The sequence below is a fragment of the Falco biarmicus genome, chromosome 10 (assembly GCF_023638135.1).
Source record: "Falco biarmicus isolate bFalBia1 chromosome 10, bFalBia1.pri, whole genome shotgun sequence".
In the NCBI taxonomy this organism is placed as follows: Eukaryota; Metazoa; Chordata; class Aves; order Falconiformes; family Falconidae; genus Falco; species Falco biarmicus.
This window is the reverse complement of record NC_079297.1, coordinates 36,999,256-37,018,390: the sequence shown is the minus strand read 5'-3', so window position 1 is coordinate 37,018,390 and position 19,135 is coordinate 36,999,256. Positions and strand designations below refer to the sequence as shown.

The 19,135-nt window shown below is 42.3% G+C and overlaps 1 protein-coding gene across 2 annotated transcripts in view; it reads right to left on the bottom strand.

Moving 5' to 3' along the window:
• The window catches only part of KCNQ1 (potassium voltage-gated channel subfamily Q member 1), a 362,823-nt gene that overhangs the window by 104,771 nt on the left and 238,917 nt on the right, over positions 1-19,135 (bottom strand). For both annotated transcript variants that reach the window (XM_056354505.1, XM_056354506.1), the window contains 4 exons: positions 11,736-11,811; positions 4,723-4,817; positions 3,992-4,038; positions 3,155-3,216 (listed from right to left, as the gene is read on the bottom strand). In XM_056354505.1, the coding sequence (XP_056210480.1) occupies positions 3,155-3,216; positions 3,992-4,038; positions 4,723-4,817; positions 11,736-11,811 (280 nt within the window). The remainder of the gene's footprint in view (positions 1-3,154; positions 3,217-3,991; positions 4,039-4,722; positions 4,818-11,735; positions 11,812-19,135) is intronic.

Genomic DNA, 19,135 nt, shown 5'->3' with positions numbered 1-19,135 from the left:
GGCCAAGCTAAAATTAAAGTGGTGAAAAGAGGAGGTATAGCCTCCAGAAGTTCTTGAGGGCACTGCGGGCTTGTTCTGCATGGAGCTGCCGGGCACACCCCGATGGAAACCAGAAGGGCACAGTATTTGCTGCCCTCACCTTCATAAGCAAGAATAATGGCACAGTCAAGACATGCTGCCATTATAGGTTGGATTATGGTTTCTCTTACAAAGGTTGTGCAGTTTCTTGTTACATTAGTTGCAAAACCCCCTTTTCAGTTGCTTGCCAAAATTACAAAATTCTATGGGGAGGAATCTGTAGGAAGGTTCCTGCAAGTGTGATTCATGCCCCTCGCTTTCACACATTAGGAAACAATCTTTGGTTATATTATCACAAACTGTATATATTACAAGGTCAAAGTTTCACTCAGCACACAAGATGATCAGACTTTACGGGCCTCTCTCCCTCAAATGAACATGTTTCTAAATTTAAAAGAAGAAAAGACAATTTTTTGCTGATTTTAATACTCGGAAATTCAGATTTGTGCCATAAAGTATCATAATTCCTGCTACTACACTGCTGTTTGACTCTAAGCATTCTATTTTTCAAATGTCCCTCTCACATGCTACCCTCTCTGTGCTGACAGCCATACACATGCCTCCAGAGTATGTTTGCTTGTGCCACAAGTACAAAAACTTTGCAAGAGTGACATGATTTCCCAGAAACACTGCTAAATACTCTTGAAGACAGAACTATCTTCATTTGTAAATGCTTCTCGAGTTAAAAATCCACCTCCACAAAAGCCTATAGGAATACACATAAAACTGGATTCTGCCCCACTGATGTGCAAGTACCAGACCCTGTGCTGACCATAAGCAGAAGCACCCTAAAGTTTAAAAAAATGAAAGTTCAGGGTTTCTCCTCTTTCTGCTTTAACACAGACTTCTGTACATCAGCCTCCTGCTGCAAGGAGCATGTGAACAGTCATTGAGAAAGACCCAATGGAACTCAGCTTATTCTTGTGGCTTGGGAAGTGCCGTGTAATTTCTTGCTGTAGCAGGAGTGTCCAAATAATCTCAGAAGGCTACGGCTCATTTTAAAATGCCTTAAAGGAGATTTTTCAAATGTGCAGAAAGTGGTTAGATGCTAACACTAGCCTGCAGCACTGAAAGTCTCTCCTTCAGAAGTCCCAAGATTCAAAACTAATTCACAAACCAAACGGGATGTAACTGTTTGAAATATGTAGTCACCTTAAAAACCAGCTAATATAGACATCCTTTATACAGTGCTCAGCTCAGGAAGGCTTTAACTGTAGGTTGAAAGCACAGCGTGCACTGTGTTCTTTATGGAAAAGAGAAGCCCGATCTCCGAGGGCAACACCCCCCCCCCCCAAACTAGCTTTGGCCACCATCTGCAGCTGCAGAAAAAATGTGATTTCAGTGTTGCCAGTTGTTGTCATGTATACCACTGCTTGCTGAGTCCAACCGAAATTCTCTATTTTTAGCCTTTCAGCTACTTTCAGATAAAATTCCTGCAGATAGGACTAGCTGTATACAGCAGATAACATACAACTCTGAAACCACAGATGACCTCATGCAACTGCAAAGAAAAACGGGTCTGTACTTAAAACAAGGCTAAAATTTAACCCAGCTATACTAAAATTAAACAGGGAGTGTTTTACAGTCCCATTACAAGACATAAAACAACAGTCACTATAAATTCACGGTGTACTTATTTGTAAGGATGTAAAAAGGGTAATTAATAACCCCAAAACGGCTTATCTCTGAGCCAGTACAGCACCAAAGCTTTCCCAGGCTTGCTGGAGAGTTTACAAATAGCTCTGAGAAGCTGTTTTAGCTGTCATTTGAGAATTATTTGTCCAAACTGAAAAGTCATTGCTCTTTGTCACAAGCCACAAGACATTTTCTAGTGTTCCACACTTTCAGTTGACATTACAGAGAGAAAATAAATAAATGTAATCCAAACGTTCTGGAAAGGGCTTCCATGTATACGTATGGCTGGGTGGGTACTGCACAGTGCTGCTGCTTCCAGCAAAGTGCAGGGCACCCACCTGCCTCCTGCTTCACCCTTTCTGCGTGCTACCCCACATACCAAAAAGCACCCGTTCCCTCTAAAAAGCCGTTTACTTCCAACAGATTGAAGAACAGTTTGATTACTATCGTTCTATCTTAAGTATGTAAGGAGTACCAGGTGTAAGGAACAGACATGCCACAGGTGAATCAACACGGGGCAGGTGCTTCACCAGCATCCCTTGGGATGTGCTGCTCACTCCTCTCCCGGTTTGCTGAGTATTTGCTGGATATTTCTTCAGAACAAATCCTTCATGGGCTTATCACATACTTCCAGTTGTGGAAGAAACACTCTAAAAGCTCCTTCCCTCAAGAAAAATTTTCACCCCTTAATACCAAATGAACAGTTTAGATACACAAGTGAAACAATCCTAAGGTACAGAAATTCTTTCACATTATAGGACATCAGTGAAGGATTCAAACCTTTCCTTAACTCTTCCTGTCCTTCCTTAATACCAACAGAGGCAAACCTCTATTTCTTAACAGTGACATAGCCTCTACCTGTCATCTATCTTCAAGCACAGCCAGCATTGAAATAAAGGGTTACAAAGCACTTAAACTGTTAATTTTTGATTCTAGAACAAGCCTGATTTTTTTTTTTTCTGGCTTCACGTCACTTGAAAGGAGAAACTCCATTTGTCATAAGGAATGAAAACCAGGACAGAGCAAGGTTTGCTATCGCTCCCTCTAAGGAATTGTAGGTGGACTTATATAAACAACAGAGCAATGATCAAAGGGAAATCTTAGGGACCATAACATACCGAGGTATTAAGGGAACAGAGCCTTTTATCTATGGTGGAGGAAAGAAGTAGAGCATTGAGACATGTGTAATATATACAATTAAAAATCAAACCTCAAGTGAGTCCCAAAAGACACTGAAATCAATTAAGTCTGTTTTTTTCTTATTCTGTTAGAATGACAAGAATGAATCAAAAATGCAATCTGTCACAAAAATTACACTCCGACACCTGGAAAAGTCAAGCATTCAACTCTATTTTAAGCTGAGTTTCACCCCACATCCTATGAAACAAGCACTGTTCGATCACAGACCACGTCCTTGCTCACCAGCCTAACTGAGGCTTACCTTGTCCTCCACTCTGTTTAGCCGAGCACCAACCGTGTTATTCCCTCGATCTTTGCTTTTTTCTGTGGAACAACAAACATTTTCAAATTAATATACGGTAGTATAAAAAAATAGCAGCGAGCCACAACAGGGTGTGTTTAACCAGCCCACCAACATAGCGTAACTGAACACCTTTGCCATAATTCTATTCCTTAAAAGTAGCTTTTTGTTTCTTTTTATAGTGTTAGCCCCCACCATGGCTTTTAATAGCCCTTAGGTTTAAGGCACTTCCAACCTTAGTATTGTGCTTTAACCTGGGAGGACAAAACCATTCCTAATGTAGTTAATGTTTTAATTGCCTCTACAGCCAGCCTGAACAACGCATTTGGTAACTTTTTGTCATTTTCCCCCCTATAAACTATATAGAAACATGAGTTTCAAGATGACATTAACAGAGTGTTCATTAGCCGAACTTGTCACAAACAAACTTAGTAATTTGTGCTCCTTTTCCAGTTTCTTTTCAAAGCTTTTGAAGCTCTGTGTGAATATTACTGATTTCACAGGAACGTTGTAATCAGAGCACACCATTTTACTGAAAATGTGGTGTATCTCGGAGAAATCAGAGCCAACATTTTGAGAACTTCAGTGAAAGTAGGTGCTTTAAATATCTAAATAAGAACAACCCTACTTTGAAGGTGTTGATGACTAAATATTATCATGGATGCCTAAACTTCAGACCACAACTAGTCGGCATTGTTTAAAAATTTGGCAACAAAATAAAAAGTATTTTAACAAGTGTTTTCCATTAATTTTATCTTCATACAACTAACTTCAGACACATCCTTCCTATTAACGCACCTGAGACAGAGATAAAAAGAGATGGCTTCCCTATGGATTGGTCCAACCTATAAAAGAGAAAGAATCAATTTAAGTTCTTATCATCAGCTTGAACCAGCATCTTCACTTTCCCTAGCTGCAGCGGGGAGGCCTCCTCACAAACAAGAAAAGTGAAGTTCAGAGAGTTCTGGTTTGTACTGCAAGGGAAGCAGTTGCTTTGGGCTAAATATAACTTGAAATTAAAAAAATACCAAAATAGGATTAAACCTAGATTGGTCTTTAGCTTCTTTAACCAGTGTGAAGTTTTATCATGCCCATCACTTTTCCTTTGTGATGGGCATGAAGAGCAGTTTTTCCCCTTTTCCCTGTTCTTCTCCAGCTTGATTGTTGCCTCTACCTGCCACCTCTCAGCTTGCTCGTCACTGCAACTCTACCAGAGCAGGCAGCAGCATTTCACTCTGTGAGTATAATACAGCTGCTTACGGTCAAAGCTAGCAGGGACTGAGGCCATACACATAAGTATAATGAAAATTTTAAGTCCTAGTCATCAAATTTTTAAGCCATTTGCCTTTTCCTTCCTACATGAAAACAAAACTTTACTGCAATACCATTCTACATCCTGTAACTTGGCAAAGCCCTACCAGTACGGCAGCTGTAACCCTGTAGTTTTTGATCCCCTCGGTCACTGGCTTATTTACAAATATCATTGTGCTGGTGTTTATGGATACAGAGACTGAACTTCATTGACATACCTCCTCTGTAACTCCTTGATTCGCACCATAAGGTTGAGGTGACCCTGAGAATACTGCTCAATAACATCTCGGACATCATAGGGCTTTCTGGCTTGCTGTAAAACAAAAAATCAAGCACCACGCCTTTAAGCCACAAGGAATGGTCTATGGTAATGTAGATTCTTTTTCAAGAATAAACAGTAAATTATTTTAACTCCTTTTATAACACTGTGTAAACATTGGAGGTATTTTAATTGTTGCCACAATAACACATTTTTTGTGGAATAATTATGGCAGTTCTGATTTCATCCACCTTCTTGTTACTGTGCAGGTCTACCTGCCTTTCAAGAGATTATCCACTGAACTTGAGGCCGAAAGAACTTGTGGCCAAAGCGCCAATCTGGCACTTTGCTCAGAAGTTTGAGGTCAGTGTATTTTCTTCTGAAATAAGGTTCACGGTCCTCGGTCGCCGACCAGTGAAGAGGTGTTTCACCTGCGGAAGCCATTGCTCTCAGCCAGAAGCGAGACAGCTGGGGCTCCGCGCACAGCCTTTCCCATGGGAGGGTCAAAGCAGTCCTGCCTGAAGGTGCGCGACTGAGCTCCCCTGCAAGAATGATGAGCTGAGCTTTCAAATCTACTGGGAAATACTGGGAAAATATTGGTGCAAGGAGTGACAAGGAAGAAAGCCCCGTGCCTGCCGTTTGCACTTCACACATGGGAAAGCCGTGGTCTGACCGGTTGGTAAGGAAAATACTTCTGGGCAGTATTAAAGAGAGAGATGACAACCATAATTTTAACCAATAAAATGCAAGACTAACTGGAATGCAAATGAATGAACTTGTCAAAGCACAATGACAAATTAAAAATATCTAAATCCTACATCTAGAAACTAGAGTCCGACCAGTGCCAGAGCCGCATATGAGAGGCAGCAGCGAAGCTCTGACAATAATGGAGAGAGGAGTGGGGTGCAAGTGTCCCACATTACACTGCACAGGAACACCTCAACTTATGATTTGGTAGAAATCTTTTACTTAAAGATGCTAAGGGACTCAGCCAAACGACACAGTAACAATAAATGATATGGCAGCAGGCTGAGAGGGGTGCTCCTGCACCTCTACTCCGTACTGGCTCGACCCCCCCCTGCAGTACTGCATCCAGCTCTGGGGTCCCCAGCACAGGGCAGGCATGGACCTGCTGGAGCAGGGCCAGAGGAGGGCACGGAGATACTCAGAGGGCTGGAGCTCCTCTGCTATGGAGACTGGCTGAAAAGGTTGGGGTGGTTCAGCTTGGAGAAGAGAAGGCTCCAGAGAGACCTTACAACAGCTTCCAGTAGTTGAAGGCGGTTACAAGAAGGAAGAGGACAGGCTTTTTAGCAGGATCTGTAGTGACAGGACAAGGGGTGATGGTTTTAAACCGACAGAGGGTAGATTCAGATGAGATGTAAGGAAGAAATGTTCTATGATGAGGGTGGTGAGACACCGGCGCAGGTTGCCCCGAGATGTGGTAGATGCCCCACCCCTGGAAACATCAGAGGTCAGGTTGGACGGGGCTCTGAGCAACCTGATCTAGCTGAAGATGTCCCTGCTCATTGCAGGGGGTTGGGCTAGATGGTCTTTAAAGGTCCCTTCCAACCCAAATCATTCTATGATTTTATATTTCTAACTCATTCACTATGCTGTCTATAGATACTATGTAGGTCATGTTCAAGGTCTGGTAAAACCCTTGGTAACATCAAGTTACCACTTTTCCTTTCTTGTGTCTTTTGAGAACAAGGAAAAGAGTTTACAGTGGCAGCTTCCAACATAGCAGATTCTATACCACATTTGAGGTCTCAAAAGCATTTTGTCACCTGTACTGCAAAAGCAGGAGATATCTCTGCACTGCTTAATCTTATTTCACATGCTGCAGGTTTTCCTCAATTCCATGCCACAAATACTTTCTTTTTTCAGCCAAAGGAAAGCGGGATACAATATAAAAACCAGGCTGTGGCACCTTCATGCAGTCCCCTGCACCTGTCCGGGAGGTAGCTCCCACCTTTTAGGAGTCATTAATAATATCACTTCATCAAAGAAACTGTATTTCAGTCTGCCAGATTCCCCAAAGCCAACTGCAAACGTGGGGTGAATGTAAGATGTTCTCCAGCGGAAGGCTGAACAGGAATGGGAATTGCGTCAATTTAACCAAAGAGCACACAGGAGAATTCCCAGGCACCCTGGCTGCTTACACACATGTAAATCACAACTAACATCCACAAAGAAAGAAATGTGATTGAATAATGGCATAAACCCCTAAGTTTTGACATGGGCTGGAATTATAAAGACAATGATATTTAAAAAAAAGAGAATGCTTGGATTATTTTTGTACCATAAATAAGGAAGAGAGAAATCTGCAAGATCAGCTTGAAAACTCCAGGTTCAGAAAAACTGTTCAGTAGGAATAAAGATGCAGCTTGCTCCTGCCGTGTTCGTGCTCTGATGCAGGTGTCTGACAGTGAAAAGAGCAGACATGTCCCTGCCTGCTTTTCATTTAGTGGGCTGCTGCTTCCACTTTAAAACAAGAACTGAAAACCTGGAGTAAATAGAATTTATGAATTAAGCTTAATTTCTGAGTAGGACAAGGTATTTAATAATCAGTACTGATTATTTCGTAATTACTTCATATTGAAAGCCAATCTTTCAAGAGAAAATAGTCTTGATGTTGATAAGAAGTTAATTTTTATAAAAGGAAAAGAACCTGCAGCACGCAACAGATGAGTATTGAAGGAACAAAAGTAGAAGCCAGCCCCACAGCTTTCCTTAACTTCTCTTCTTGACCTTTGTCCCTCTGCTAATTAAGCAATAGTCATGGCAAAGATCTTCTTAAATGAGTTAAAATTTCCTCCATTGTATACGAAAGTTTGCAAAAGGCACAGACACCAACGCCAAACATTAACCATTCCCCATGGTTGCTGCTGTTCCCCAGGAACTGCCAGCGCAGGCAGGCAGCCCCGGGAGGGGGGAACCCGTGCAAGGGGAATTTCTGGGAAATGTAACCAGGTAACAGTCAAATAAAATGGGTAGAACACCCTTTGAAGCGCAGGACACTGAACCACATTGTTTGGTATAGCCCAGTACAGAGATTAGAAAAGATTACACAAACAATTCGTGATTCATACCATGACAAATGAATTACATAAAATGATGAATTATAAGACTATAAATGCAAGACTTTCAGGTGAAATGTAACAAACCAGGCAACAGTTTACTCACGTCACCAGTGGAACTGCAGCCTGTATTTTTAGTTTATGCTATGTATAGAATATTTGCCATAGTGAAAAACATAGCACAAGTTAAAAACGTATTGTAGAAGGAAACTGATTTACTCAACAGGAAGAATTTACATGGAAAGAGGAAAAAAAAAGTATTCAAAATGACAATAGGAACTCAGACCAAATCCCTGGTCTCTGGATCCGTGATGTATATCACAGTTGTATCCATGTGTGTAAGTCTCAAGAATTTTAGAAACTTTCCTAGTTGGAAGACAAAGATTATTTACTCATGAATCCAGCTAATGGAATAACCAAGTACAGTGATTCTCTTCCTGAAACTCAGTTGGAAGGTTAGACTGTCCCAAAGACATCTGAATTATAACTACCATATGAAATTCATTTTTGGTGGGTGGGGTGATCAAAGCCTAGAAAACCCATTAATTTTGAAGTACTGTTTTTCCTATAATCTACAGAATCCTTCCTTAACTGTGGGCCGCTCACCTTAAGTGATGCATAGTACTTGTGTTGACTACTAGCAGAATGTGATCTTTTCAATTTGAAACAGTTCTACAGACTTCACAAGAGCATAAACACATCCATGAAAAAGGTATTAATTCTTTATAATATTATGCTGGGTTCTTATGGACTATATTCAAACCTGGACTTTAAAACAGAGCATAAATTTCTCCCCTTCCTTTAAAGAGGAAATAACGCCCAAGTGTGATGCTTCACAAAGAACTGCTTTTCACGTCCTTTGAAATTTCTTTGTATCCATGTTTAGCTTCTCTTTATTTATTTTATTTATTTTTTTTTAAACAGGAAGGTTCTGCTTTCTAACTGACTTTTGTCCTTGTGCCATCACCCTCTGTTATTAGTTGAGCTCTTAAAGAAATGTATCTAGGCAAATTTAGGCGAACAGGTGTATCCTGCAAACAGCTGGTATAGTTTAAGAACCATGCTGGGTTCATGCTGGGACCTATTTTGCAAAATTTTCCTCTTCCTCTCCTTCTTCCTACTTCCCCTCTGAAAAAAAATAATAATAATAAAATGCTTCAGAGGCATCTCTAAAAAATAGTCCTTTTAAGTGCTGGCCTTACTTGGTGTTCCAGCTAATTTTAAGCATGAATAGTCCAATGGATTTCAGCTGAAATTTGGAGTTTTTTCCCAATAGTTATAGAAAAAAAAAATCTAAATTTTCTTTAAGGAAGATACATTTCACATCAACACAAAAAGCTTAAAAGGCAAATAGCTACCGTGAAACAGCTATGCAGACCTCTTAAATGCTGAAGGACACATTAAAAAAATGCATCTTCTGCTTTACCTTAATTTCAGATATTGCATTGGACTGGTTATTAGAATCTGTGTAGTCATTACTTGGCACACATTTAAACGTTTTAATTTCTTATGACTATTTTATGTGAGTACAATAGAACAAAGCAGATTTACAACATACTTTTGAGGAAAGAATAATGACAGCGGTTATCTCTTAATTATGGGAGAGAATTTCAAAAGCACCTTGTGGCTTGAATTTCAAGGTGACTTTGTGCATTAAGTTACTTAGGTGCTTTTGAAAACCGTACCTTTGGTGCTTTCCAAATTTTTAAACTCGGTCATAACCTTGCGTACAGAAATTACGGAGAAGGATCAGATATCCCCGCTGTGTTCCTACTGGGAGACTCCGCCGCTGACAGCAGCGGCCATCTGTCACTTGTGGGACGTGGGAGTGACTGGAGACATGTCCCACCCCAGCCTGACTGACCCTGGCAGCTCTGCGGGAGCGGCCAGCACGGGTGGCCTGGGGAGGGCAGGCTGCGAGAGCGGGGTGAGGGACAGCCCTGTGGGGATGTTGTAGATGGCCAGGACCTGGCCTTTGGCAGATGTGAAAGTGAGAGTACAACTGAGAAGCCAGATTAGCAACTGGGATACCGAGTACAAACAAGTTTTAAGTACGAACTGAATAGTCCCATTCTATTCAGTCAAATGCTTTTCCAGCTTCTATCAAATCACCTGCCGCAGGGGACTTCCGTTTATTTGCCAGGTGGATAATGTTGCACACAGCATTCAGGCATTTTCCAAATCTGGTTTTGACAAATACCACGTGGGAGGTAGGTATCTTGTGTGCAGATTTCTTTTTTCTAAGCAGTTTAGTTAATACCGTGGCAAATATTTTATGATCTAAATTTATGAGAGTAATGATTCAGTAATTACCATGGAGCAAAGGATCACAATCAGGTTTTAGAATGAGAATAAATTACAGTTTAATGGAACTGGCCGTACTTGGGCAGTTTTTCACAGAGCAGCAGTAGGCACATCACTGGAATGGGCCAACTCCCTCGCCAAGTTATGCGTGCTGCCAGCAAGCATTAGGAGCTTCTCAACAAAATGACTATTAAAACTATTTTCAAGTAGTCCAGACACTGCGCCTTTCTTAATTTTAGTCTAATAAAAACAGGTGAAATGTGCCAGCAGAATCTTTCTGAAAGCGCTCTCTCCAAGAAAATCCCAGACATGGGAGATTTCTACTTCAATGCTGACAGTCCCAATATATGATACATAACTGGAACTGATTCCTGAAAAGCTCAGGCAACGTTAGCCATAAATTAGCTCATGAATTTTAGTAAAAATAAAAAGATTCAAAGGAGAAAGTCACTAAAGAATTCAGGCAGTGTTGCTAGATTTCAAAAGAAGTCAGAATCATGGGTTTGAAGTAGCAGCAAGCATCACCTAAGAGAAACAATCATCTCTTGGAAGGCTAGTCACCGTCATCATCAGCAACACCTTTTTGATCCTAAATTTTTCACCCTCCAGATCAGAAGGAAAAAGGACACCCTCCCTTTTGGTGTGGGGGGGCTAGATCAAGGGTGGGAAAGCTTTTTAGTCTATTGTAAGTAGTAGTGGCAAGGTCATATATGAAAACGGCTGTGGGCAGCTAAGCCCTTCTCTTTCTTTGCATTTTCAGTTGTGAAGCCTGTTGTCTAGAGATTGTCCCTTATTAATTAACTTTAAGTAATATATTTCTTACATATATATGTATTTACCTGGTTTAAATCAAGCTGAAGGCTGTTGACTAGTGTTTTTACTGGGTTAATGAAATGGATTTAGAAAACTCATTCATAGAAATTTTGCAGTCAGATTTTTTTTTATTCAGAGCAGGCAACAGGGTCAATTAGCAACTGTTAAATGCTTACGGCATCACAATATCACATCCAGCGAAGCGGCACACAGGAAATGTGTCAGCGAGGGCTAGAGGAGTAAAGAGAGCCAGTATTCCACAAACTGGGAAGGACGTCTCCTACCTATGTAGGGGGGAGGAGGGAAAAGGAAGGAGAAACCTTGGAACAGGCTAGCAAATTTCCAGCCCGGCTTCTTATCAGGACTTGCATTATCATCATGTAAGAGACAGAAACAAGGCTGAGGTAGCATTTTAATCTCTAATCCTACTGACTCAGCATGACAGTAACATATAGCTCAGAATTAATGGAGACATACGAGAATGTTTGCACTGCAAGAAAGAGACAGCGATAACAGAGGGTTAAGGGTCAAGTCCATTAGCAGAAAATAACATTTTAATTCAGGCTGCATTTCAGAAGTTTAGCCTGTTTCCAGTGCATCCACAGTTGACTAACCTGCTGCTGAACAGCCCTATTGAAGGAGGGGGAGAACAGCAGGTCTAGCTCACCATTACTGAAATGAATTGTGTCAGGCTCTCTTAAGCTTCTGAAAGAAACAATGAACCAGGAGAATAAAAGGGTTTATTTCAGAAAAGGGCTTTCTCTTCACAACTCACCTGAAATTTTTTCTTTGCCACAAAATACTGCATCCTACGAATCACCTTAATTGCAGCACGGTGGTGTTCTCGCAGCCTGTGGGAAAAGTGAGGGAGGTGAGCGGGGCGAAAGGGCATCTCCATCCAGACAATAACTGTAACAGCCTGCAGCAAAGGCTTCCCCAACGCAACACCGTGCAGTGTAAGGAGCTGTGGTTCAGCCTGGGAGCACAACACACCTTTGTGATGCTGACCTTCCCCACCATCCAAGGCAGCTATAAAAATGCAGGATTTTATCTGACCTATGCTAGGTTTGCATAAGTTTCACAGTAAAAAGAGGTGTCCGTGTAACCTATTCCTATGTGGAAGCAAACCTCCACTCACCTTTCCCAGTTTCATTTCCACAGGATAAAAAAAAAAAGCTATCAAGTTTCCACATATTCAGCCATGCACAACTTTTATACCCGGTCACTCTAGAAATGCAGCTTTTGGTTGTCTTGTGGGTTTTCTGAGTATTTTATTTCCCCACCTCCAAGTCCTGTAGAATATGTTTCTTCACTTACATAATTTTTTTTTCCAAAAATTATTAAAAAAACCCCACCTCTAAGGATTTTTGAGTCATTCACTGCTAAACCATCCAAATGATCTTGTGGTAGCTGGATGCAACATCTACATATACACGTATCCCAAAATGTACATAAAGACAAAATAATCTGAAAGGTCTTTAAACAAATATATGCCCCTCTTTATGCACATGCATATGAACTGAAAACAGAAATTTAAAAGTAAAAATTTGCTCTTTGTACTTTAAAATAAGAGATTTTCATAGTACCTGACATTATTTTTTAAAGAGTTCATTAAGGGCTTAGATTTTTCAAAGCTTGCAAAAATGATGTAGTTTTCTTCTTAACATTAAAATATCAAGTTTATTTATTCCACTTCTCCATTCTGTTAGTCTTATCAGGGTGCATTTGAACGACATTCTTGCACAACCTTTATTTCCTTTTTATATCTGGTACGTGTAACTCTCATCCCAAACTGACAGCTAGTGATGGCTTTGGGAAAGCAGCAGTAAAAGCAGAGTTAGGTATTCCACATGTTTTATCTTTATAGAATCATTATTAGTATTACTGATAGACTGGCATATTAGCGCTGTTTGTACTGAACCTGACAGCCTTCAGACTCTATGGGATGGGAAAGTCACATCTAAGTTCTGTACAAGTTTGGGTCTTTGGCAGGACGCAGTATGGTATCACCCAAACCTCTTCCGTCAAGTGCAGCCTGGAACTTAGTGAGCATTTAGTGTCAGGACAAATTTCCTCCAGCAAACAGAAGTTCTGGTGGATGTCTGGCCCCTGAAGAGCATGGCAAGTGTACTGAGGTGACGTTTTTGTGGGAAAAGAGCTTTCTGCAGAGCCAGGAACAGCCCCCAAGAAGCTCTTGTTTTCTACCTGTGGATGCTGCCATGCTGCCTCTCGGGTGGCTCCCTTTGCTACAGAAATGCTTCCCATTTAGCCATGACAGAACAGATTACTTTCTCCAGAGATAGTGTAAAATATGGCTGCTTTTCAAACTAAGGCACAGCTTTTCAGCACAGTTCTTCCACACGGAGCGACCGTGCCGCTGTACCTGCCAGCCTGTGCTGGGGCTGTGTTGGGGGCCCTTCCCCCCTCACACCTTACGGGGCTTCTCCAAGAAACCCTCTCCAGGTCCCTGCCTCCACAGATCTGGCTGCAACATCATGGCTCAGGTCATAAAAATGGAAATTTGCCCCTCCTACCCGGGATGGCTGCCTGTTTGGATAGAGTCCCGGTGAGCAGAGTGAAGCGTAATGCTCCTTCATGGCATCCCTGTTCTGTGAGCCCCTGCTGCATCACTCTGCTGCTGGGGACCAGCACGATGTCCCCAAAGACCAAAGGAAATAAAGTGTTTGGGGTTTCTCAGTTGTGCTTCACAGGGATGGGAGCCAAAAAGATAAACACTACTTAATTTGCTATTAAATATCAAAGGTGTGAATGCGTAACTGTCATGCAGCTATACATCCCATACATAAACACACACAAAGACACCTTATGATGAATATAAATAAATCTCAATTGCAATAAAACTGCTTGTAATATTTCAGTTTATGCCTCATTTCCCCTGGGGTGTTCTTCACAGTCCATTATTTCTGAGTAAAATATTTTCCTTTGGGGCAGACGGTCACTAGCAAAGCACACCAAATCCCTCATTCTCTATCTAGGTGACAAGTCTCACCTACAAGCAAGACAGCCGGATCATAAAGTTGATATTTGCCATTCAGTGAAATAAAACTATACCACCAAAATGATTTTCCAGTGCAGCTATTTTACATCAATTGTTGTTCAGTGCTAACACAAACTTCCATGCCAGGAGGGAAAGTTAATATTCTCGTTTTATTCCTTTCCATTTCCAGCTCCAGTAGGAAACCTCACAGTAAGCTTGTTTTTGCTTATGCTGTAAAATCTAATTCTGCACAACAGTCTTTCCCGATCCCCCCAGATTAAATGCTTCTGCGATGAGGGAAGGGAATAAAGGATTTAATTAGTAGCCAAGGTTATGATTCATGGTTGTTTGATCTCTTTCGCAAACGGGTAACAAACACTTCAGCAAATTGAGAGCTTAAATATTAACTGGCGCTGTTTGTTTGTTCAGCCACTCGTGCCATCGCTGAATCCTGGTTGCAGAATGGCTGCCTGCAGCCTCTGGGGATGTACTGCATGCTCGCACGCCAGAGAACCAGTCTGTGCTTTACCGTCCCCAGAGCCAGGGTTTTTTCAATACTGGTATTCGTTTTTTTGAGGCGAGTGGCAGGCCATGGCATCAGCATCGCTCACAGAGCAGCCACACCCTGGTGCTGTGTGTGCACCCCACGGCGAGCAGAGGATGCCCTGTGGGGGGTGCTGCCATGCCGAGGGGCCCTCCGATGACAGTGACCCCCCCAGTCCCTGGGAAGGGGTTTCTGGGGACTACTGGGATGCTCCAGAGAGCCCACCCACTTCAGCAGAGCCGTGGGAGCCAAGCTTTCCTGCAAGTGGAATCCCCCATTTTTTCCATGTTTAGCTTTGCCTGATTTTGGGAGAAAGCTTGTTTGGGAAGCGCATCAGCAGCAGGGTCAGCAGGAAAGGGCTTTGCCCTTGGGTCAGCGGAGCTATCTTCCTCTCTGGAGCATTTGTCAAGCTTCAAGCCTCACCGCCACCATACCCACTGATCTCATGATACCCAACATCCCAAGGGACTTGCCAGTCACCGTTTGATGATACCAGTAACCATCAGTGTGTCACCTTCACAAAGAAACCAAAGTAGTTTGCTGCCCGTAAAATCAAGCTAAAGATTACTGCTTCCAATACGAGACAACATCCCAGCCTGTGCCCTTCCAAAGAAAAATTGGCAGTAGTTTTCACTGGCTACCATCAATTTTCTTTCTCAATATAAGAAGGACATGGAGATCATCTTGAACACAGCACTTACTACTTAATCTCATTTTATTAGGTCCTGAAGCCACCAGGAAAGCGGTAACATTGTCAGAACCCACAGGAACAATCCAGAAAGCTGAAGGAGGATTTCAAAACTCCTCAGTAACAGAAAACCATCCCAGTGGTAAAAGGGTCAATAGATTCATACAAGCCTACATCATTTGTAGGTATAAACTAGGTTTGTGCTGTTTGCACACTGAAAAAGTAACCTTTTGCAGATGTGGGCACACCTCAAAGTGTAAGAAATGGGGATATAAATAGCCCCCCCAGCAACAAAATAACAATGGATTGAGCACCCACGTTACAAAAGAAAGCCTGACAGAATAAAATGTCTAGAAAGAATTAGTTTTTCCTTCCTCCTTTTGTTGTTAGAACACTTAACCTACAACAAGTCATTTGGAGGAAACCTGATCTCCTCATTAGTCCATCAGAAACCTGGACTGGAATGTCACCTAATTTGAAAAACAAGCATGCTGAAGAGATTCAGGTAATTTTACAGATGTTCCCATTTGGTAGTAAAGTTGTTATATGTTCAAAAATGCCCCAAACTCTTGTCATGGAGCCATTCACACATTTGACTGCTATATTAGTCATTTTTCACAACACAGCCGGCCAAGACCTCCATAGGCTTCCCAAGATGTGGCTCATTCCCCAGTCCTGCCCTTGCCGACAGCCACAGGGAATGTCAGTGGCTTCAGCCAGCACCCACCTGCCTCCCTCCTGCACTGGGACCCGCAGGGCCACCCCAGAACACTTTCTGGGACTAAGACTAAAAGTTTTGGTCACAAAACCCAAGCAGCTTAACAGAAAAGGAAGTAAGCAGTTGCATAATTTGGTTGTTCTTGTTTCAAGAAAAGTGTTTTTTTTTTTTTAATGGAGTTTTACAAGATTAATTCCTATTCCAAAACACACAGTTTTTCATTAAAGAACAAGAAAGGAAAAGCAATTACTAATTAGAAATATTTTTATCGTCCTTACAAAGCTGCTGAGTTTTATGCCAAATCCTTAGTAATGACATTAGAAGCTTGTCCCCTTTTCATCTCAGGAAGGTGTTCTAAATATTGGTTTAGTGTTAACAGAAATATTAAAGCAACAAGACAGAGGAAAGGTGGTGCTAATTTCCAATTTGTAACACTTGCTTTTTTGTTCATATGTAGAACATTTTATTATCAGGACCATAACGTCTGGCGCAGACCTCCCAACGTACACTGACACTGCTATTATTGGAGTTAAAAGGTCAGCACTGTCTAGTCAGAATGAGTTTAGCAAGAATGAAAGCTCAGTAGGAGAGCACCACAGATTTATAATATCTTTTACAAAATGCCCATTTCTCAGTAAACCTAACACTGATTTCAAGTCAAGCTCGGTTTTCAAACATATTTAAATTCTCTGCAGTCATCTTAAATTTCTGACTCAGGACAGAGCTGAAGTATTAAGAAAGAAGGCTTAAGTCGGTTGGCCTGAAGTTTTTGGCACTAATCATTATTTAGACTTGAACTTTATCTTTAACACATCAGATTTTAATAATATGTTGTGCATGTCAACTGAAATATTTTTTCCATTCAGGCACAGAAAAGCGTTCCTTGTCACAGAGTCTGGTGGGTGAGATTTAGAGTAACTACATTAAGCCATTTCATTAGAGCATTTAAGTCTAATGAAATCTTTCATTGTTGGCATCCTGCTTTTGGAGTTAGTCCTCCAGGGGCTCTTGCTATAGAATATGCTGTGGCTCAAAGTTATTCTTGTTTTTTCACATGTCCTGTCATTCCCTGACCATTATAGGGGACAGGAGTCTTTTCGTACCGGGCAAAATTTTCGATGCAGTAAGGCAGAAGGGATTGGGCTGCCTCAGTGGGTGTGCTGTGATAGGAAACGCTCAATCGCCGCAGCCAAGGACAAAAATCAGAATCGCTGGCTATTTCAGATAATGTGAGCTACCCAGCTTTTCCTCTCCTTTGTTGCTAGAGCTTGGAAACTGTTGTTTGCCATCATTATGATATATTTGTCAGGGCCTCTCAAAATATACCCTGGCCCATAAATGATTCACAAAAAACATCGTAAGCACAAACCAGTAAAAGCTGCCCAGAAGCGTTAGAAAAGCATGATGACACTTGAAGAGCAAACCAGTTCCAAAACTGAAGCTTTATGAAATGGGCTTCAGCCAGGCTTAGCGTTTACATAAATGCTCCCGAAACATTTTCAATGTATGAATGTGTTTATTTTTAATGGACAAATATTCTTTACTAGACCTTGCCCTTTAGAATTCCCATCCATTTGTGAAAGTGAAGTTAGAAACCAGTGACAAGACAGATGGAATGAGATCAGCTACCCCCCCCAGTCCTCACCTCCAGGGTCTTCACAGGTTTAAATGCAATAGGAATGCAAAAATAACAGATACACATAGGAGAAGGATAATCACAAATAGTAGATAAACTAGATTTTGAAAACTTCTTTGGTCTTAGCAGTCAAAGGTATTCTAGTAATTGTTGGTGAACAAGTAATCTGGTTGCAAAAGACCTAAGTCTACTGAACTTGATATATGTTTGCAAATTGGTTGTGACCAGGTAAGATTTCACCAAATGCATTTGCTCATCTAAGCACTGAATAATTCAATGTCAGCAGCAAATGATTTCTATGAAGACATTTGATTAATAATTTCTGTAGAAGAGTATGTTTTGAGTGTTTAATTTTAGAAATACGAGCTGCTTTGACTTAAATGCATGTGACTCATAATGTAATTTCTCTTCCTCACATAGGGGAATGCAGGGGCTGGCTTCCCCCTGGAGTTTCAGTGATTATAAATTAAAAAATTGCTCAGCAAGAGTACTCTGTAAAAGGAATGTCAAATTTACTCTTTTGGTGAACCTTCAGCCAGTAAACATCTCGGTTATTATTTACTGAATGTGAACATAGCCCAAGGGGAATTAGCTTCAGCTGAATTAACATTTGTAAGTTCCTCCCCTGACCATATATTCTCCCAGCTAGCTGTGGTTGGTCGTCTTTTTCATTTAAAATATGTAATTTTAAATCCAGTCATCTTTTAATGGATTTGCATTTTATTTTATAGCAGCTTCCATGTCTCCCTTCTGAAAAGTCATGGGCTTAACTCAGAAATCCTTCATGTACTTATAGCAAACCTCTTTTCTCTACAGATAGTCTGGTTTAGCTTGGGTTGAAGACTTAAGAGATGTGCAAAAAAGAACAAGCTTAAAAAATATTTCCTTTGGAGGATTTTGACGTTTTAATATCTTCAGTTAACAATAAAAAGAGCCTATTATTATAAGAAAGGTTTGTAGGTTTTTCAGAGCCCTGCCCTTAGTGCAGGGTACCTAGCTGGGGAAGGCGTTGCAGCGTCCCCGCAGGGTGGGCAGTCACGGCTGGGTGCCGGGCCTGATCCCCCGCCGGCAGCACCACGGCTGGGTGCCGGGCCTGATCCCCCGCCGGCAGCACCACGGCTGGGTGCCGGGCCTGAGCCCCCGCCGGCAGCACCACGGCTGGGTGCCGGGCCTGAGCCCCCGCCGGCAGCACCATGGCTGGGTGCCTGGCCTGAGCCCCCACCGGCAGCACCACGGCTGGGAGCTTGGCCTGAGCCCCCGCCGGCAGCACCACGGCTGGGTGCCGGGCCTGAGCCCCCGCCGGCAGCACCACGGCTGGGAGCTTGGCCTGAGCCCCCGCCGGCAGCACCACGGCTGGGTGCCGGGCCTGAGCCCCCGCCGGCAGCACCACGGCTGGGTGCCGGGCCTGAGCCCCCGCCGGCAGCACCACGGCTGGGAGCTTGGCCTGAGCCCCCACCGGCAGCACCACGGCTGGGAGCCATGCGGGTGCGCAGCCGGTGCAGGGTGCAGCCACTGTCTCCGGCATGTCAGGGAAGCTGGGCAGCCGCCATCGGACAGTCAGAGTGCCAAGCCCTGCCGCGGTGGCTGGGGA